This window comes from Periplaneta americana, chromosome 5 (genome assembly GCF_040183065.1).
Source record: "Periplaneta americana isolate PAMFEO1 chromosome 5, P.americana_PAMFEO1_priV1, whole genome shotgun sequence".
Taxonomy (NCBI): domain Eukaryota; kingdom Metazoa; phylum Arthropoda; class Insecta; order Blattodea; family Blattidae; genus Periplaneta; species Periplaneta americana.
The window spans coordinates 12,041,683-12,064,760 of NC_091121.1; the positions used below are offsets into that span (position 1 = coordinate 12,041,683).

The 23,078-nt window shown below is 35.2% G+C and overlaps 2 protein-coding genes and 1 non-coding gene across 7 annotated transcripts in view; 1 reads left to right on the plus strand and 2 right to left on the minus strand.

Moving 5' to 3' along the window:
* Positions 1–23,078, minus strand: part of LOC138699470 (peroxisomal leader peptide-processing protease) — a 525,434-nt gene that overhangs the window by 195,270 nt on the left and 307,086 nt on the right. For all 5 annotated transcript variants that reach the window (XR_011332018.1, XM_069825374.1, XM_069825376.1 and 2 more), the window contains one exon: positions 7,368–7,411. The gene's annotated coding sequence lies outside the window, so the exon portion shown is untranslated. The remainder of the gene's footprint in view (positions 1–7,367; positions 7,412–23,078) is intronic.
* Positions 2,349–2,424, minus strand: TRNAC-GCA (transfer RNA cysteine (anticodon GCA)). The gene has a single exon. It is a non-coding gene; the product is annotated as a tRNA-Cys (tRNA).
* LOC138699473 (ion transport peptide-like) lies at positions 5,367–22,769 on the plus strand. The gene is made up of 4 exons (XM_069825382.1): positions 5,367–5,519; positions 17,818–18,041; positions 20,203–20,323; positions 20,905–22,769. Exons 2-3 carry the CDS (start codon positions 17,818–17,820, stop codon positions 20,321–20,323), a joined length of 345 nt encoding a protein of 114 aa, XP_069681483.1. The 5' UTR covers positions 5,367–5,519; the 3' UTR covers positions 20,905–22,769.

Here is a 23,078-nt window from a genome sequence, read left to right on the forward strand (position 1 = left end):
ATGCCAAGCTTGTATTAACTTTGTACACTTACGCATGTATTTTACACGCATCTGTTTTGCGTCCATGTCAAAGAACAAACTGAATAACATTTTTTTAAACGATAGGGTAAATGAAAACAATAATCACCAATTAGGAACAGGATTCTTCGTTCATAAAAGAATAAACGTGAAACGTACAGCAGAGTTTCTATCTGATTCTTTTCCAATTCACTGCGGGCTAAAGCAAGGAGATGCACTATCACCTTTACTTTTTAACTTCGCTCTAGAATATGCCATTAGGAAAGTCCAGGATAACAGAGAGGGTTTGGAATTGAACGGGTTACATCAGCTTCTTGTCTATGCTGATGACGTGAATATGTTAGGAGAAAATCCACAAACGATTAGGGAAAACACGGAAATTTTACTTGAAGCAAGTAAAGCGATAGGTTTGGAAGTAAATCCCGAAAAGACAAAGTATATGATTATGTCTCGTGACCAGAATATTGTACGAAATGGAACTATAAAAATTGGCGATTTATCCTTCGAAGAGGTGGAAAAATTCAAATATCTTGGAGCAACAGTAACAAATATAAATGACACTCGGGAGGAAATTAAACTCAGAATAAATATGGGAAATGTCTGTTATTATTCGGTTGAGAAGCTTTTGTCATCTAGTCTGCTGTCAAAAAATCTGAAAGTTACAATTTATAAAACAGTTATATTACCGGTTGTTCTGTATGGTTGTGAAACTTGGACTCTCACTTTGAGAGAGGAACAGAGATTAAGAGTGTTTGAGAATAAGGTTCTTTGGAAAATATTTGGGGCTAAGAGGGATGAAGTTACAGGAGAATAGAGAAAGTTACACAACGCAGAACTGCACGCATTGTATTCTTCACCTGACATAATTAGGAGCATTAAATCCAGACATTTGAGATGGGCAGGACATGTAGCACGTATGGGCGAATCCAGAAATGCATATAGAGTGTTAGTTGGGAGGGCAGAGGTAAAAAGACCTTTAGGGAGACGGAGACGTAGTTGGGAGGATAATATTAAAATGGATTTGAGGGAGATGGGATATGATGATAGAGAGTGGATTAATCTTGCACAGGATAGGGACCGATGGCGGGCTTATGTGAGGGCGGCAATGAACCTTGGGGTTCCTTAAAAGCCATTTGTAAATAGGCCTAAGTATTTATGTGAATACAAATTAAACATATTTCGTTTGTATTTACGAAACTCAATCAAAAAAAAAATATATATATATATTATGGATATCAAATACGGTACTTTAAATTCAGAAATAACAATTAGATTTATTTTTAATCATTTCCTTTAGTAAGTAATTAGAACACCAATAATTGGTCGAACAATAAGCATGTAATTAAATATTTTCACCAAAAAAGTAATAAATACATCACAGAACACAATGCTAACCGCGCACGAACTCAATATTATCTTAAGACTTTAAAGCACGTGGCGATTGCAGTATCTGCCCAATGACGTCACAACAGCCGACGCCAGCTTACTGACAATTGAGCGGGAAGCCGGAATACACCCACCTGTGTCTGTAACCAACAATGAAACGGATTTCTGTCTTTAGTGTCAGTTTAACAACCTTTAATGAAGTAGTTCTCGCTTGAGCTGATTGTTGAGTGACGTGAATATTGTAGCTATTCTGCATAAAGTGAACACGTAATAATAATAATTGAATTTGAAATACAGTGAATGATGAAATGCTATGAGGAATTCGTTTATATGTACAGTATGTGTTCTTAAGTTTAGTGAAGTGGTATTGTTTTAAAATGTACAATAATATTATATTATGGTAATTAACCATTTAAAATAGTATTTGCGACTGCAGATAATAGCGCCATCTCGCTGCGAGAATAAATTTTGATGAACCATGTAATAGTAGCGGTTAGTTTAATCGTCTCTAACTGAAGGATAAGCGACCGGAAACGGGTATCACGAAACCTGTGACAAGAGCAGCACAAAGAAAATTCGACTCTGTTCACTATTTGAAGGCGTTGTGCACCACTCAATGACAGTGACCTTGATTGGATTTTTTAAAGTTATGTGCTAATGAGTATTGACTCTTTTTTGCTGTCCCTAATCATTCATAGCTGTTAAATTCTGTAATACAATCTTACATTTGTCACTTTTGCTTATAAACACGTTTCTTTATTCTAAAAAAATAAGTGCAGGTAATAGCGTCATACTTTTATTTACTTGTATTGTTGTAAAATCTTGTCACAATTACGTACAACTTTTGAAACGTACATTCCACAGGAAAGACTACAAATTATCAATATCTAAAAACAAAATCAATATTACTGTCCGTTATCATAATTTAATTCGAGAAAAACTCGTTCCGGCACCGGGAATCGAACCCGGGACCTCTCAGCTCTGCGCGCTGAGTGCTCTTTCCAACTGAGCTATGCCGGAACACGATCCACGGTGCCGGCCGAACTCCTCTCGTAATGTTTGACGGCCTTACTAACTGCACCTTAGACACTGTAAGTCATACATGCAGGAGCGCATATTTAAATGACTTTATGGCCATATTCAACCTCAGTTGGAAAGATGACTCAGCGCGCAGAGCTGAGAGGTCCCAGGTTCGATTCCCGATGTCGGAACAAATTTTTCTCGAATTAAATGATGATAATACACATTGGCTACTTCATAGTAGTCGTGTAATATTCAATGAGGTAGGCAAGACCTCATATATAATGAATATATATAATGTATTATTGTCCGTATTTCTGGTCAGTTGTAACCCATTTCTTGAAATGATGGCGTTAATACTTTCACTTACCCTGTATTGCAAATCCTTATGAACAAATGCGCCAACTTTTGGAAAACACTGGGTGGACTCAAACACTTGTGTTATTAGTTAAAATAAATAAATCTAATAATGATATTACAAGGTGCGGCAAAGGAATGTGACGGTTTTAGAAGGCCATTTACTGAGCAACATGAGGGCTTATGGATGTCGATCGACCCTCGTTTGTTAGCATTTTTGATGCCATTTTATGTAATTATTGAAGTATGGCGCTCGGAGCACCGTGCTTTCGTTATCGAGACATTTTTCAAGAATGTTGATTCAGTTGTGAAAACCCAGCGTGCCTTTCGTCTCCAATTTAATGTTGGCCGCCACGGAGCAGTTCCTGCTCGCAATAGCATATTGAGATGGGTACAAAACTTTCGATTATCAACATCAGCTTGCAAGAAGAAACCACCAGGACACTTTCGAAGTGTACGAACGCCAGATAACATTGAGCGATTAAGATATGCTGAGGACATTTCTTAAACTAGAACTGCGTAGACGTCTACGTGGGATTGATAAACAAACTGTATGGTTTCAGCAAGATGGTGTCACGGCTCATAGTTACAGCAGAAAATTGAATGATAGCTCTGCGTCACATGTTTCCAGAGCAATCATTTCTCGGCGTGGCGACATTCCCTGGCCTCCCCGCTCGCCTGACTTTACCGTCTGCGACTACTTTTTGTGGGGTTACCTGAAGTCCAAAGTGTACGTAAACAGGCCCCAAACAACCGATGACCTGAAGATTGCCATTACCCAGGAAATCGCCAACATTGATAGCGAAATGTTGGAAAGAGCGACACGCAACTTCAGAGAGAGGCTTGAAGAGTGCTTAGAGAGAGACGGCCACCATTTGAAGGACATAATTTTCAAGACAATCTAAATGTAGGCCTATGTCAACAAAATGGAATACATAGCCAGCTTTTTTTGGCAGTAATAGTTTTGTTCTAATAGGCATATCTACTGTGTTATTTGAAGAGTGCATAGAGAGAGACGGTCACCATTTGAAGGACATAATTTTCAAGACAATCTAAATATAGGCCTATGTCAACAAAATGGAATACATAGCCAGCTTTTTTGGCAGTAATAGATTTGTTCTAATAGGCATATCTACTGAGTTATTTCCATTTGAAAATCGTCCGATTCCTCTGCCGTACCTTGTAGTAATAACACGACAAATTATTGGGTGGATTCGGGCCCCACGAGCCCATATAAGTTGGCGCCACTGCTCATGAATTATAATGAACCCTTCCAAGTAGATTGAATGAATGAATGTTAGCCATGATGTTCCATGTTGGGCACAGGCCTCCTGTGATGGGGTTAGAACTCCCCAACAGGAATGGCTCAAGTGTACTCGCTTGGTGAGCCAATCCAGGCGAGCTTGTCGTGTATACTACTTTTGTGACATGGTTAATAAACCCTGTTAGACTTTAACTAGTCTCAGCACTCTGTTCTTTGTTCATTTTTTTTCTTGCACTACCCACATTATGCTGACACTGGCACTTTGACAAACATTGATTGCTATTTACACTATTTACCTGACACTTTCTCAACACTGACTTTACTATTTACAAAACTTATTTTACACTTTCACTAATACTGACTTTACTATTTACAATATCTTAACACTGATTACGTTATCTATTTACAATGACCTTCCCTAGTTCTTTCCACAAAACTCTGTTCTTTGTTGTCCTCGACCATTATTTCCCCGCCTCTTTGGTAAACATGTCAGACCATGTGAGCCGTGGTCTTCCCTGTCCTCTCTTTCCGACGTAGGGGTCCCACATCGTGGCTGCATGGGTCCATCTTGCCTGGTGTAGTCTCGCCACATGTCCCCCCAGGTCCACTTCGTTGCCGTGGCTCGTTCTGCTGCGTCAGTAGTGTTCATCAGTCTTTGTACTGTTTCGTTTGTCATTCTTTCTCGTAGCGTGGTGCCCAGTATTTTTCTTTGCATCTTCCTCTGCATGTTTGTATACTTGAGCGTTGTCTCTCGGACAATGTCCAAGTTTGGCAGCCGTATAGCAAAACTGGGAATACACATGTCTCTAGTGCCTCGAACTTGAGATTGCGGTTGATTGTCTTGTCCGTCCATATAAACTTCAGGCTCCAGAACGCCTTCCATGCCGATGAAATAGAGTAGATTAGGTATATTATATTACGTGTATTCATTTTTGTCAAGTCCTCAAGGTAGCCATCCCACCGATACCTAGTAAGGAGACGGACATGGTTCTACGTCAAACCCAAAAATAAAACGGTATGTTAGCCCACCAAGAGACAGTGAACGAAACCAGGCTTAAACTAATCTTAACGTTGTGAATCCGGAACAGGCCAATGGATGGCAATCCGTGACGTTAAAGTTGATGACATCCGATGCCCGCCACTGTAAAACGCGTGAAAGAGTAGAAAAGGCTGACCGCGCCGACTACAGATGACCGACGCGGCATAAGGCGGGGATAATTGGACGACGCTGTGATCAAGTGGCGCTTATTCCATCGTGAATACGCCGCTAATTTCACGACCAGCATGGGGCGCTTTGCTAGAGCCGGCGCTTTCTGACGCAGGAGGGAAAAGGGTGATTTGTAGGGTGCTGGGAATATATATTAAAAAGTGTCATGACTGATGGTAACTTCCGCCAGAAGCCTCTGCTCTGCTGACAAGTCAACATCGCTGCCGTCAGCACCACCACAGCCTGAACAACCTCCTCCAGTCCACAGTAAGTCCATACCACAGCTCTGTGTTATTAATTTATAGTCTTCATTATTCAGATTTCACTAAAATTTAGTCTTTCCACCTTGAATAATAATAATAGTAATAATAATAATATTAATAATAATATTTAGTCTCCCTCAGCTAGGTGAGGTTGCAAAGACAAAAAATATTAAACAGTAAGAACACAGAATAATATTACGCATACAAGAATAATAACTGATTACAGTAAATACTGTAGATGAGCCAAATTTATGTGAATATAGAACATGAATTTTAGAAATTATATATATATATATATATATATATATATATATATATATATATATATATGAGTAGCTTAATATCAAAGACGGACATCTGTCATCTCCATAGTTTTGATGTAGAGGCAATTTTTTAATTCACATTATTCTTTGTAATATTTAACACAATTTATTTTATAAATGTAGTGTTAGAGTTTGCATATGGTATCACTATAACTGGAGAAAGCATGAAAAATTGTATAAAAAACCACAGCTATCTAAATTTCGATTGAGATCAGATGTCCGTCTTTGATATTAAGCTACTCATATATACTAGTGGCTTGAGCAGCAAATGTTGCAAACTAAGTTCATTAGATGTTCAAATAAACATTTTTCAGATTTATTTTCAATGAAGAATACCAGACATTCTGAAAGTTATTTGCTTCCATAATAATGAAACATACTCTCTCTCGAGCCAATACTGAAGAGAACCACGCATATAAATATCTACTCCACACCGTCATTAAATATATGAAAAATACCCAACCCCACTTGATTAATAACCATAAAAATATTTGATTTTTAATAATATTATTATCTTACGTAAGTTTTATAGCTTTCAGTAACATATACTATATAGCCGCCACTCAGTAAAATATAGAAATCAAAATCTAATTTAAGATATTCTCTACATTTACTTATATAACCCCAAAACGTTTCACTTTCATATCATCAATATAGCATTAATATGTATAATTAATGAAAAATAGTCACATCATGGCATTAACTACAATAATATTTCATTTCTAATGGTAATAATGTCATCAAACCACCTCAAGTTTTGTAGTTTTTAATATCCAATACACAGCTGTACCCAGAAAATTACACACCACAGAATCGAACCTGTAAATTATTTTTAGTAAGTTAAGTTTTTAATAACAAATTTAATTTGAGCTCAAAATATGTCAGTATTCTTGCAGATCATGGCCTTCGTGTAATATTGTTTGCTGTAGTGTGTGTTTTGTTTTATTCAGAAATGCAATTAGCTAGTTCTCAAAACTGACGACAGATGGATTTTAGAAAATAGGAAAATTATGTTGAAAAATTGACATTTCACTGAAAACTACTATTTTTCTGAAAAACTTTGAGTTCCAAGCTTCAAAATGAGGGGTCACTTATTAAAATCCGTTCAGCCGTTTTCCCGTAATTTCCATTACCAGTTCAAATTATATATATATATATATATATATATATATATATATATATATATATATATACATATATATATATATATTTATTACAATCACACACTAACGAAAAAGAGGGGGGGGACTGTATAAATGGTTTTTCAGGATTACCACAGATCCTTTAATGGTTGAAGTGATTATTTTAGGAATGCTGTCATGGATCCCATATTTTTTAAGAGTGTTAACAGTTAATTGTGGGATGGTGCCCCTCGCTCCGATCATTAGACCATGCACTTCCCAGGTGCCTTCCATCTGGTATTTAAATGACTTACAATTTAAAATCATGGACATTTTCAGTAAAATTAAAAGATAAAACAAGTTTTAAATCAAATAAGCATTGCCAGTAACTTTATATTTTTCACTCACCAACTGACGACTGCAGGATGTACTGAAGTAGCTTGTTGATGACTCTGTGGACAAAAATAACATGCAAGTATGAGCATTATGTCAATAACACATATTACTAAACAACACAACGTAATAAATCTGAAGTTAGACACCATTTTGTGAAAGAAATTATGTTTCTATTTTTATGTGCCTTAGGCGCGCGAGGTTCGAATCCCGCCTCGGTTATGGATGGATGTCATTATTCTGTGTTGTGTTTGTCTCTGTGGAGGCCTCTACGCTGTGCTGATCAAAGGCTAGGAGAGGCACACAAATGTGTCAGTGTCTAGTGTGTGTGTGTGTGTGTGTGTGTGTCCATAGAATCGTCACCCTCTACCAGCATTTGTATGTTTTTAATTCCTACAACAGGAGGAGATTAAACGAAACCGGGGGAAAATATATATATATATATATGAAGAGTCCACTGCAAGAATAATGGATGTCACTTTCTTGTCGAAAATGAACCAAGACTGTCAATGCATAGCTTAAGACATATAGAATGTACATAGAGTCATATGACATTAACACTGATAGTCATTGTCCAGTAATGATCGGAAAATCACAGTTAAGCTTTGACCGCTAAGCATTACAAACTTTCAATTGCTTCTTCTGCACAATGTATTCCAAATGATATCCATCATTCTTGCAGTGGACTCTTCATATGTGAACGTCATTTTAAATACAATTTCAGCGATTGTAGAGTCGTTCTTGGCATAAGATAGAGTATGTCAGTAGCAAAACCGATGGTCCAGTTCTAGCGGACCAAAGAGAAAATGAAGAATCCGATTTCAACTTAAAACAAGCGATGCACCTCGAATATGAAGAAAAAAAAAAATTACATTATTTTGCCATCTATTATAATTTTAGTTATAAAAGATTCGATCTTTTGAGATTCATGAAATTTGTTTCGTACTTGTTTCCTTTTTAAATCATTAAAGCTTAACTGGCCATCCTACCCCATTACCTCCTGGCATTGTTGCCTCATGAGTGATGCCTTGTCGGTGTCACTTATGGGGCCCAGACCTGTCTTCGGACAGCTGACTAAACAACAAAACTTAAGCCCATAAAAGTAAATAAATGATTTAATTTTCATACTACACATCATTATAACTTATACTATCCACTCTGTTAATAAATAGTATCCAATATTTTCATAATATTACACATAATTATTACATACTATCCAGCCTATTAAATAAAATAAATTATTTCATTTTCATACTACACATTATCGTGGTGCATCTCAGGCGCTATGTACGGTTCATTTGGCCGAAGTTTTGGCGAAGTCCGATATTTGCCGATGTTCGCTTTGCAGGTTCGCCAATATTATGAAAATATTTTCTGTCCTCCTGTCCCATCTCTTCATGCTTTCAACTAGGTTTAAACTAAACAAATATGCCCAAATTACCATTAACATCAATTATAGGCCTAACACTCATAAACCAGCTTACAATCCTATCTGAGTATTCTACAAAGACATTTCGTTGGCTGTTAGATGATTTTGTAATCCTTAATTAAAAAAAAAATACTTCGAATCCTATACATGCATTGAAGTTTCTTTTTTGACCAATACTACCCATTCTGTGACCATTTCTACGAGAATATCCGATTTTCGCATTCTACCAAAACTACCGCACCAGTAGCCTATTCTACAAGGTCGCAACTCTAGTCACTGTGCTGCGTACTGAGTCCGCCGCAATGGTTCAGCAGATAGGATATGCACTTCTGAGCCAAGCGGTGAGTGGTTCGATTCCCGGAATAGGCAGGCATTTCATCTTCATTCCACGGGACTGGATTAGTGTCTTGTGGTTATCTTCTGATGTCTCCGCGGTGATCCTACATCGTGCTGACTATTAGTCTATACGGTCAGAGAGATAACTACAGAGTGTCCCAAATTGATGTATATGTATTTTGAAACACTATTTCTCAGCAACGAGATGAGACAGAAATGCGATTTTTGCGGTTTTGTGTTCCTTAAGCTCGTACATGTTCAAAATGACCCCCTTCCCCCACAGTACACTCCCAACAACGGCGTACAACAGAGCGACATACCAACTGGATTGTTGCTAATGGAATATCATTACAGGCATGTTCAATCTGAACTCTCAGTTCCTCCAGTGTTTGTGGTTTTGTAACTTACACTGTGTCCTTTAGAGCTCCCCATAGGTAGAAGTCTGGAGGGGTTAAATCCGGAGACCGAGGCGGGAACTCCGCAGCACTTCCTCTTCGTCCTATCCATCTCTGATTGAGTGTGCGATCGAGAAAATTTCTGACATTGACATGAAAGTGACCTGGAGTCTCGTCTTGTTAAAAGTAAAGCCGATTTTCATTCTCAAAGAGGTCATTAAGACGTGGAATCGTGGTTTCCAACATTTGCAGTGTATTTCTCACTCGTGACAGTCCCTTCGAAGAAGTACAGCCCAATTATTCCTCTGGAAGACAGACCACACCATACTGTTACTCCTAGAAGATGGACGGCCTTCTCTTGAAAGATGTGTAGATTTTCATTAGCCCAGTACACACAATTGTGCCGGTTAATTGTGCCATTAAGTTTAAATGTGGCTTCATCTGACCAAACAATTAAGTCTTGAAAATCTTCCCTTTCATCACACATGTTCAAGAACCACTCACAAAATTCCAGTCGCCTATCTGGATCGTCGTCATTTAGTGCGTGAACAAGTCTCGGAATGTAAGGCTTCCATTTTTGAGCTCGCAAAATTCGATGAACACTGGATTTGCTGATACCAATCTCACGAGAACATTGCCTTTACTTCTTTGGGGATTGTGAAAAAGCCTGCATGATTGCATCAACACTTTCGTTATCGATGGAACTTTCTTCCTTTCGAACCGCCTTTCAGCACATCTTGCACCGTTCCGTCGACTTCCAACTTGTCTCGGATTCTTATGATAGTTAACCTTGTTGGTGGTTGTGTTCCAAATTCAACCCTCCAACGTCGTTGAACCTCAACAATATTCTCCAATTTCCAATAACATTTCAGGATCCATTTACGTTCATCGAACGATAATTGCACCGCCACGTTCGTTTATAAACAGATGAACATATTTCCATGCTTTCCACTGCCTTCTGAATCATAAACCGCAAAAATCGTATTTCTACCTCATTTGCTGTGAAATAGTATTCCAAAGAGTGTATACATCAACTTTGGACACTCCGTATGTACAGGAGTTTAGTGTTGGTCCAAAGAAAGTCCAAGATGATGATGTAATACCTAAAGAAGAAGATGCTGTGCACTTCTCCACCGACAGTGCTTACAAATGCGTTCCCTAGGGCAGTCATTGCAACCAGCTCGAAATTATCATCGGTAACAAACGACTAGGCTGAATGAATTTCTCTTCATTAAATTATTGCAATTGTTCGATATGTAAAGTTTTACGAGAGCTGACAGTGACTCACGAGCCCCACGGACGTAATAGAAATGTACTCTACAAGTATTGCTTTATGACAGCTATCCGTTACTCGGAGCTGCCGGCGCCCTTTGACGTCATGCAATATTTATAACACCAACACTTGGCCGGTAATTAATTTTCACACAAGTATAGAGCCCCTCGCTGTTCTCGCCACGTGTGTTCGAAATTGCTCTCCGTCTTAATTAATTCCCAATGGTGCCCTCGGGGGGAGAGGAACATCCGGGACTTTCTCAAAAAAATACGTATTGTATCACGTCCAGATGTTCAAATGTCGTCGTACTACAACTTGGAGCTGATTCTTATCTTGTGTAAAACATCCTACTGAGTAACTGCGTTTCGTTACAGCTTGCAAAGATTTAAATAAAAACAGAAGATTTCAATTTGCCCATGGGAAAACGGTTGCTGTTTAATTAGGCGTCCGTAAAAACTTTCCACCGATAGAAAATTCTAAATGAACTGCAATTTCCATAATATTATGCAATGGAAAGTTGAATAAATCTCAGATCAATTAAAAACTAGCATGCTATTAATACACTACACACAAGAACACTGACTAAATTATTCATAAAACAAATCTCTTCAACATTGACCTCCTTCTCAATGACAAATAGCAAGGCAATTTTTTTTATCGCGATTAGTGCTAATGAATATACCGTGTGTTCATTTGAAAACTTCTCACCTTGAATAACTCAGATGTGCAGGGGACACGAATTTGAAGAAAAACACGTCGATTTAATTTTCGAGGAACAAGTTCAAAACACTACTGATTGAAATTTTAGTTCCACCTCTTCATTCGTTACCCCACTTTAGAATTTAAAATTTCACTCCCTATCTTCAGGAACCTCATTTTGAAGGGGATGATAACAATCCGTCTACCAAAAAATAAATTAATTCGGTTCATCCTTTTCTGACGTAATCAGAAACGTATCATTTAATGAATTAAATTTTAGACATTGTGCTGTTACTGTGTAGTATTTGAAAACAAATTTGTTGTTTGTCGACAGACCCGGCGGGATTTTTTGTTGTTTATTTACACATACTTTAACATCGTAGGCCATATCTCGCGTGTAAGATCTTTAGGTGTTTATCAGTAGGCCATGAGTTATTGTTGTCAATCTCTTTCTACTGTCACTTCTTTCTGTCATATCTTAACCTTTGCAAAGCGCATAATATAAGACTATCGTACAGAGCGAGTTGCTTCAGATGGTAACGTTTGAGACTCGTATTCGGGAGATTTCGGGTTCAAACCCTGTGATCGCCAATGTGAGTGGGTTTTTTTCATGACTTCCCTCAGTCACAAAGACATTGGAAATTTACATACCAAGATTCAACACCGCCTCAATCACCAATATCGTAAACATAAATCAAAATATAATAGAAACAGGAAACCAATAATAGTAAAAACGGCGTTCTGATATTGATATACCCAAAGATCCCACAGTCAATTAGAATATGTTTTTCTTCATCTTATACTTATTGAAGATAGAATGGCAGCTTGTTATGGTTTCATTATCTTAAGGACATTCTCAGTTTTTAATATCTAAAGTTGTTCATTATAGGCGAAGGCTTCTTAAACAAACTACAAGTTTTCTCCGGGTACCTGCGCTTGACAATTTTAACCCTTAAATTGACAAAGTATCCTATAGAATAAAACAGGTTAATAGGCTATATCTATATATATAATTTGAACTGGTAATGGAAATTACGGGAAAACGGCTGAACGGATTTTAATGAGTGACCCCTCATTTTCATGCCTGGCATCCAAAGTTTTTCGGAAAAGTAGTAGTTTTCAGTGAAATGTCAATTTTCCTACATAATTTTCCTATTTTCCAAAATCCATCTGTTGTCAGTTTTGAGAACTATTTTATTGAATCACGGCCGACTTGATTGAATTTCAGAACAAAACACACACTACAATAAACAATAGGCTATTACACGAAGGCCATGACCTGCAGGATTGCCGACATATTTAGAGCTCAATTCAATTTGTTATTAAAAACTGATTCTGCAGTGTATAATTTTCTGAGTACAGCTGTGTATTGGATATTCAAATCTACGAAACTTGAGATGGTTTGATGACATTATTACCACTAGAAATTAAATATTATTATATTTAATATCATGATGCATCTATTTTTCATTAATTGTACATAATATTGATGCTATATTGATGACATGAAAGTGAAACGTTTTGAGGTTATGTAAGTAAATGTAGAGAATATCTTAATTTAGATCTTCATTTCTATAATTTACTGAGTGGCTGCTATATATAACTACAAAACTTAAGTAAGATAATAATATTGTTATTAAAAACCAAATATTTTTATACTTATTAGCCCAGTGGGGTTGGGTCTTTTTCATATACTTAATGGCGGTGTAGTGTAGATATTGATATGTGTCATTGTCTTCAGTATTGGCTCGAGAGAGCGCAAAAATTACAGTTCCTAAGGAAAGATCAAAAGGTATTACTTACTGATAAAATAAGAGGCCTAGAAAATTTTGTAGTCTCCAGATCATTTCAGCAAGATCTCTTAGTAGGATAAAATGATTTTACGCTCTACATTTCAAGTTCTACATGCAGCAGCTATACGAAAATGCTATTGTTCGAAAGCTTAGCAAACCTGACATTTTTTTAACTTTTGCCTACAATCCACAATGACCTGAAATAGCTACTGCTATCGTCCTGACATTAATACTTGCGTTTTCGCGTTGAAACTCAAAAACTGAAGTTGGATAGGTTCAAGAAAAAGTATTTGGCCAAAAAAATCCATTCAGAGGGAGTATGTTTCATTATTGTGGAAGCAAATTACTATCAAAAAGGCAAGTATTCTTCATTGAAAATAAATCTGAAAAATTTGTATTTGAACGTCTAACGAACTTAAGTTTGCAGCAGCATTTGCTGCACAAGCCACTAGTATGCTATAATTTTAATAGAACAATAGAAAAAAATTGATAGGAAAATTAAAATTTTACAATACTATAATAATGTTCAACACATAGAAATATGGACATTGCGATAGTTGTTTTCTTTACGGTCCGACAAGGATTAATAAACTAGTGTGAGAAATGAAGCTTTGCCAAGTTAAGGGTTAACTGCAGTTTGGACAAATCCATTAGCTCAGTAGGAATCTCGGACTTCCTGTAACTTGAATAAATTACCATTACATTATTATTATTATTATTATTATTATTATTATTATTATTATTATTATTTATTCTGGTGTAGTCAAGGACAGCAGGCCTCCTCTTACACACACTAGAAATACATAAAAAATAACAGAAAAAATCAAACTATAAACATAAAATAAAAATTCTATGAAAATATAATTATACAGGCTACAGTCACACAAACTTTAGATGAATGAAGCTAAACTTAAGATTAAGTATTTTAATTATTTTCTTGTTAATTAATAAGGCTAAGAAATGAACAAGAAACTAGCAATTTCAAATCCAGAGAAGAAACACAAATCAACACACCTAGCAATAATAATTAAAAGCCATGGAATTAGACAAAATTCTCCAATTTAATTTTGAATTGTGATAATGTTCTGACGTCATTAGGTGAAGAAATCCTGAGGTGAGGTATTTCTACAGTGTAGGAGGATAAGTATGAAGAAGTTCTGTATTAAGGGACAGAACATCTTGGGTGAATATAGAAAATTGTGTTTTGTGTCATAACTCCTTCACTGGATGAACCACTCAAAGTGATTAAGTTGTGTACATTCGTGAAGGTATCTTGGAAATGAAAGTAGATTATTTGTGTATCGAATTCATGATTACCTAAGTGTTGAACACAGATTTTCTTTCCTCGTCCATTCCATAAGAGGATGGTGCAACTATTTCATATATTAACAGTCAGTAGCCACGTAATAGTCGTGCAATTCCAAACCTTCCTTTCCTGGAACTGAGATGTGCGCACACAGCAACACGAGACTGTTACTGGCGCACTTCCGGCGCCATCCGATCATTGTCGTCACAAGAAATAAAAGCAATAACTTTTTTTTTCTCATTGCAGTAGTGGCGAACGCATTCAACTCACCGAATCGGGGATTTCTGTATGAAAGTGCGCAGCATACAGGAGGAAAGATTGAAGAAAACATGCGCCGCATTTTAAACATGAGTTACGTAACATTCTTGCGACTAAAACTTGTTTAGTGGAGTCATATTTCTGGTTCTGAATTTCGGAAGATGATATATGTTCCAAGGGTCTCACGTTTCCCCCATTATTAAAGAGATAACATTATTAACAGTTAGTTCTCTGTCTTTATAATTACTGAAGATCTCCTCTGAATAAGATTGTGACTAATAACGCTATAATTCACGTTTCAAGAGAAAGGAAAATAATTTCAGGGTCACATTTTATTAGGCTTATATTTACTAGCAAAATAATTTCACTAATCAAGGATGCAAGTTTATTCAATTAATATTTGAGGAGAAAAATTCGCTCCGGCGCCTGGGATCGAACCCGGGTCCTTGGTTCTACGTACCAAGCGCTCTGACCACTGAACTACGCCGAATTCAATCCACAGCACCGGACCGAACCTTTCTCCTTCGATGTTTCCCTTTGTGGCCTGACTCCAAGTTAGGCATATATGTTGACGTATGACAAATTAATAAATCTATAATATTCTCATAGCTGCAGTGCATATGTCTGTACAGATTACTGTGCACTTAACTGCGGAATCCCGGCCATCAAATCACTCAGCTGAGTGCGCTCCTAATATAATGGCAGTTGACATTGGACATATACGTCAACATATATGCCTAACTTGGAGTCAGGCCACAAAGGGAAACACTGAAGAAGGGAGATTCGGTCCGGGGGTGTGGATTGAATTCGGCGTAGTTCAGTCGTCAGAGCGCGTGGTATGTATAGCCAAGGACCCGGCGCCGGAGTGAATTTTTCTCCTCAAATATTAATTGTCAATATTACAGATACTATTCTGTATTAATCTATAAGTTTATTCAGCTATTGAATGTATTAATTTGTCTTAACCTACTGAGTCCTGAGACATTTGTTGTTTCATTTTTAAAGTTCAATAAATCTACACTTCAAACAAGTCATTGAATTGAATAAAAATGCTAAAACAATTCTGCAGGTTACAGTTAGGGCACAAATGCAGGTATATTGTACTATACTTCGGGTCTCTGCACATATATCTTACATCAAAAAGCATAGTGTAGTATAGTATACTATACTCTCAGGACTCAGGAAGATAAATGAATGCTTCAAAATTACTTTCTCCACCTAAATCACACATTTCAATAATTTGATGTTGCATAATTTTTGGGGAGGTCTTCAATTATAAAAGCTCCCAAGAATGAGCCTTTGACGAGCGAAGATTTTGAGTGAACTGTGGGCATTCGCAAGCACAGAGCTCACCTGCTTACGTGATCATCTTAGCATAACAAAGGACGAACGCAAAAAAAAACTTTAATGAATAAGAGATATCCCTCTGTTTCTCTGTCGGCAGACGAGCCCAAGTCCGTTGGCTTTCTGATCGGAAACGAAATCACTTGAATCCCCGTTAAGGGGAAACTAATATGATTTTTAAGACTTCCACAATTTCCATTCAAAATCTGTGAAATTTAAACTACATGAACAGGTCTACAATACTATCATCTGTACAAAATTTGGCGCCATTAGGGCTAATAGTTTTGAAAAATGTTAGTTCATATTTTCTGGAAAGCTTGAAAATAGTCATGGGAATAAAAATTAATTAGGTTTTTGAGCTCAGTATAAATAGAGAGTCACAATATTTTTTTTAATTTCGTGAATTTACTGTAACAGCACATTTTAATCTAAGTGCAATATGAATATGCACCAAAGGAACTTAATATCAATATTTCACACAAATGCTAATTAAATTTTATTTATCAACATTTGATTGATCTCTGTGAGAAGTTTCAGACCAATCTGTCAATAACTGTTTTGCAAGGAATCTTTGATCTTTTATTCAATAAAATGCTTAAAATTTAAAGTCGAGAAACAGCATTAAAAAACAACAAAAAATATTTCTCTCAACTAATTCACTCACCGCATGTTTGGCCACATTTGATTATATGGCTAGATTGTTTAAAACAGTCTCAAATATATTACGAGCATAAAAACAAAAATCCTGTCAAATCCTGATTAATCACATGGTGCCACATTTATAGCAATTGTAATTTTTCATGCCCTTTTCTTTGTTTTTTTTTTTAATTTCATTATCTATGTTTACATATATATATATATATATTTTTTTCTTTTTTGAGGATATATTGAGTCCGTAAGGGCTACCTCAATGGGGGGCAGTTTTAAAATAATAAAAAGAAAATGTTTTTATTTAATGTAAGATGCTGAAATCTAGATCCCATATTTTACATAATTCATTGAATTTTGAACACATTTTTGACACTTCTGAGGTGTTTGGTTTTCTCTAATACAAGAATTGACGATTTCTTAAGTGTGATCTTCCAGCGTTAAGCTGGATTTGTGACAATATTTCGCTTTTATCCAGTAGACCTTGGACATTTTGTACAATAAAAGTTGCTCAGCAAGTAATCTACGACTGACAAGAGACATTAAATTAAATTCATCAAGTACACTGATGTACGAAATTTTATTATGGAAGGCCGAATAGTGATATAATTAACATAAATAAAACTTTGTTGCACTGAAAAAAAACGTCGCAGCCCATTTATTCCTCAACAAAAAGTGCTTCAAAAAAGGTTATCTATCCGACCCCAAAGTTTGTCGGTCTAATTTAGAGACACTCGGTATAGACTTTTTTATGCGTAATCCAGAAAATCATACTTAGGGTCCATAGACTATAAAATTATTTAATTTAGATAAATGTTTTGAAAAATAACTCATTAAAATGAGCTATAAACAGAAATGACGTCCACAACATAATGAAGAAGCTGGATTATCTTGAAACTCGTAATTAAAAATTATATTTCGCCATTGTGACACTATTTTTTGCAGTTAATTTCTTTTCTAAATTCACCAATTCTATTGTTTCAGATGCAACAACAGCTGACAAGAACGCTAATCTGCTCCCTGCTCATCAGTTTGATGATCACAAGCTTACTAGTGGGTCCCACGTCAGGACATTCGCTTAACAAACGATCCTTCTTCGAAATCCAGTGTAAAGGTGTCTATGACAAAAGCATCTTCGCCCGCCTGGACCGAATCTGCGAAGACTGTTACAACCTCTTCCTCGAGCCCCAGCTTCACACCCTATGCAGGTATGTATTACTATCTTCTTTTTGCAATAATTTATAAGCCGATATTTTGTTTAAGCTCACGGAAAATCGTATACATTTCTTACATTGTTACAAATGTGACCGACCAATACATGACACATAGATAACTTTATCATCTTCATTTAGTCCACACCTGTGGAGTAACGGTTAGCGCGTTTGGCCGCGAAACCAGGTGGCCCGGGATCGATTCCCGGCTGGGGCAAGTTACCCTCTTGAGGCTTTTTCCGGGGTTTTCCCTCAACCCAATATGAGCAAATGGTGTGTAACTATCGAGCTGGACCCCGGACTCATTTCACAGGAATTATCACCTTCATTTCATTGAGACACTAAAGGCCGATTGTATAAACCATTTAATCTTAGATCAGAGGTTAAATCGATCCTTGTTCTAGGTGAACTTGGAATTTTGTGTTGTATAAAGTCTAATCTGAGATTAATTTGTCTCAAACTAAAGTCAACTTTGACTGAAAAAAATTCTCCGATTAAGTTAGATGATCCAAGTTCAGTTATTTCTTTTCTGTTTGAAATATACGAGTGGCAGACTATGCAAATAGAATAACCATTGTTATTAATCTTAATACATATGGTAGGTATACTTATATATATTTTTTTTCAATTTCTTGCCTTAATACACAAACAATCTCATATTTTATAAGGCTCTATCGTGTTCAGCAGTATCAAATAACATACCTATAATTATATTATGTTTATAACAACCATTAATTATTAATGGATATGATAGGTACATTCATAAATTTTCAATTTGTCGTTTTATAAAGCTTTATTATGTTTAGCAGTATCAAACACCATAACATGATAACAATTTGGAGAACAGTCAACCTTCTTCTTATTGTCCGCCATTATTTACATTGCACAAAACAAACCAGTGTCTCCAACAGATGTACGGAAAGTCGCCAAAAAGTAGTTGTAAAGTCGCTAGATTTCTCATTATCAACAAAGAAAGATTAAATTTTGTCACTATGGGGTGCTAAAAATTTCGCTAAATCCCTATTCAAGCAATATAAAAGTTAAAAGAAATTGTTATTGAAAAAGAGTTAAAGTCGCTAGATTGGCAACACTGAACAAACTTGTACAACATGGTCCGCGCATCACATATTTCACCTGTTTATGCGATGTTTCCAAATCCTTTTCACGTGAACTTAGATTGCATTTGAACCAAGGTAATTTGATCGCAGAAAAGTTTTATACAATAGAAGAAGTGTCTGAACTCGGTTCACTTTTCGATCTTCGCTCAAAGTTGATCTTTAGTCAGGGAGTTTTATACAATTGGGCCTAAATAACCTAAGATGTTGATAAAGCGTCGTAAAATAACCTACTAAAAATAATTCATTTAATGAAACTGTCTGTAGTTCCTTGCTTCTACTATAAATTACAAGATATACTTCTAAATTTACAGTAACATAATTATACAGAGTGATTCAAAACCTTTGCGACAAACTCTGAGGAACTCTTTTTGTTAAACAACCTACGTCTTTTGACGCGTCGTTTCGAAGTTACCGTTATATATATAAACTATTAAACAATGTCATACCAAAAATAAGTGATATACATATGTTACACAAAGATAAGGCAAAATAAAAGTGTAGAGTACTGTTCTAGATTTCTTCTGGTTTCCATGCAAATGCTATGATATAGTAAGAAATTCATCAATATATTAACTAAACGATTAATTCTTACAAAAACTGACACAATATAAAAATAAAACGACATTTCTAACTACTCGTACAAGATTCAAGGTTTTTCTACAGTATAACTTTACTCTAATAGATCTAATTTAATATATTGTACTTGACAGGCAAATGAAAATGTCATCAGAGGATACTTAAGGAAGAACATTTCGAATTTCAAACAATTTATTTGGTTCTAGTTCCATTACGTAAGTAACACCATTGGATCTCCTACACTTTTCAACACGAAGACACCATAAGAAACTTCGAAATATTCATAAAAGTTATTATTAATACAATAAACATCCTTTCCGGCATAGGAAATTAAAATGTAACACTAAAAATCCATGGTAATGTTTTCGACGAACCAATCCCAGGTTTCATTAATCCCACAGCTATCGTAAGTGTCTTTTCTGTAATCCTTACATGGTGTTCATGATTGTTTTGCTTGTTTCCAGGAATAACTGTTTCACATCAGATTACTTCAAGAGCTGCCTGGAAGTGCTTCTTCTTAAAGATGAAATGGATAAATATCAGACGTGGATAAAACAATTACATGGGGCAGCACCAGGGGTTTAGGTACTTTTAGGTTTGGTTGTAAATTTTAGTTTATTTTATTTACTTAAGATTAATTTTTACTTAATATTTCATCCTTTAAATTGATATTCTACTAACATATGACTACTAACACAGTATTAAATTTAAAATATATTTAACTTAATCTTTAACAATTTTACATTATTTCAATTTATAGTTCACTTTTAAATATTTTTCGTATAGTAATTAAATATAATTTCATTGTAATACATTACAAATCTGCTTTTAAAACTATTAATTAAATTATTTAGAAACATTCATTACTGATCTTCAAAATGTTTTTATTAAAAAGTACAAACAGGAAAATATAAATATATTATGTATAACTTTTACCAGTCTTCACAATAAACAATTTTTGTAACACTATTTTAATATTTCCTTTTTATAATTTTTTTGGGGAGGACATTTGATTTTTTGCATTTTTTGTCGCCGTCCATTTTTAGATTTTTGGAGGTAAAAACATTTTTGATTGCCTTCGAAATCCCCTGGAATTTTTACCCATATATCCCCGTGTATAAAATTGAATAACTTCAGGCTTCTAATGTCTTAATATTTTTTTCCAGATCTAAATGCTTCAGCAGTCCTTACTTCAAAGGATGTATTGAAGCCTTGCTCTTAACAGACGAAGAAGAGAAGTTCAACCAAATGGCCGAGTTCCTTGGAAAGAAGTAAACAGAAGATATCCCGCCTCTAAAAGTTGTGAGCTCTAATCACAACACAGTTATAGACAGGAAATTACTTTTCATCTGCCATCAGGAACATACACCACTTTATTCTAGTCTTACAGTGGAGAGGTTGAAGAAGAAGGTGATGATGACCTGGAAGAAGGGGCTGAGGAGGAAAAGAGAGAGGAAGAGTTGAATCTGATAATCATTACGAAAAGGAATTTGAGAAGAAACATCTTCGTATATGTATGATATTAACATGACGCTGTTCGTTTTTATTATTTAAAATATTAATTTATTGGTTTCATGTTTATATTTTGAATTTTAAAGAAATGACTTAGCAAATACAAATGTTATGTAACTTAAAACGTAATCATTAAATTATTTGTTACATTCTAAGTAAGATATTCAAAGTATGCGTATGTAATTCAATATAATATCGCCTGGTTTCAGATTGCTACTTCTATTTCTTATAAGATATACATATATAACTGATTATAAATTTAATCATTAGTGTAAATTATACTTTTATAAATTGTACATTCATATTTTGTAATATGAAAACATCTATTAGAATTAGGTCCAAAATAAATGGATCTGAATATGAGTTTGAAAACCAATCCTTGAGAAGATGATTTGAATACAAAGCTATTATTCCAATTTCAGTATTTTACAATACCTGAACGAACGTACAGAATTCTTCAATAATTCATTATTGGACTATATCATGCAATGAGAAGTGCTGTACAATTGACAACTGTTTTAGAATTGTTAGTTGTGAAGTAATATAGTTCAGTTATATCTTCATCTAGTTACTTCCAATTTTATTGTTCCGTTTTTATTTTATGCTGTGCTTGACAATAAATGCAAATATTTGGTTAGTTTGATTGTGTGTAAGTTTTGTAGGAATGATTGTTAATACTTTCAGTATTGGAACTAAATGCTTGTTTTGTTTTTTACGTACTGTATATAATATGATACATATATTCCAGATTTTTATTGTTGAGTCTCGAAGAAAGCACAGATTCTGTGAATAGAATTATTGTACAATGTGTTTAAAAAGAAATGGTTTGATTATTGTTTTACCATTCTCAAGTTTATTTACGATTTTACTATTGATAATCTAGATTCTAGATAAATCACAGAACATCACAGATTGGAAGTAAACATTTCTGAATACAGCTGTCATGATTTTAAACCACTATCACAACACTGTTATGAATAGTGCAATGTTTGTGTATTGTGTAACACGGATTGTAATGTACCGGTATTATCTAGGCTATCTATAGTTAAAGATATTCAGTATCCTATTCAGTTTATTTAAGTCGAAATGTACTTGTATCTGAATTAAATGTTTTCCTGTTTTTATTATGATTTATCTTTTCACGTTCATTTTAACATTGTGTATTACAGAAATATGATCCAAGAAGTTTCGACTACCAAAAGGAAATTCTTAACATTGAACGCGGACAACACTCTGCTATAGGAAATTTAATAAAGCAGGAGTATAAGTAAAAAGGTTTCCAATTTTTCTTTAATGTAGTATTTATTCACAGTAATGTGTTAACTGGTGTTCTGATTTTATAATATCACTTTCATTATAGGGTGTTACTGGTAAATTTTCACCTTCTTCTTCTCTAGGTATTTCCACTTACAAAATTTGTCCATACAAAACACAGTAATACAGACCTTATGTACATGTGGCAGATCTTAGGTATTTAAGAATTAAAGTTTATTTTCAAACAAAATAATTTTGATTTTATTCATCTGTTTGCCTACAGATATTTCCCTTGAAACCGCTTCCAACTCATAATGCATATCGATTGGATGGTTTCTATTAGGTAGTAAGTCAACTGATCCCTGTTCCCCTGTATAGTGTAAATAAAAAAAAATAATTACATGTACGTTTAGCCAACAGTTCGAAGACTGGTTTGAACCTCGTAAGTGACACCAATAAGACCACTCATAAGGAAACTAAGCCAGGAGACGATTTCATAAGCGCTAACACATTAAAGAATATAAGTAAAGATTTTTGCCTCACGGAAATATACAACTCAATAGACATTTACAAC

Bases quoted from the DNA above. Each gene is read 5' to 3' on its own strand.
- LOC138699473 (XM_069825382.1), top strand. From the start codon at position 17,818: ATGCAACAACAGCTGACAAGAACGCTAATCTGCTCCCTGCTCATCAGT. The intron at 18,042-20,202 runs GTATGTATTACT...GCTTGTTTCCAG, and splicing joins CAGCTTCACACCCTATGCAG to GAATAACTGTTTCACATCAG.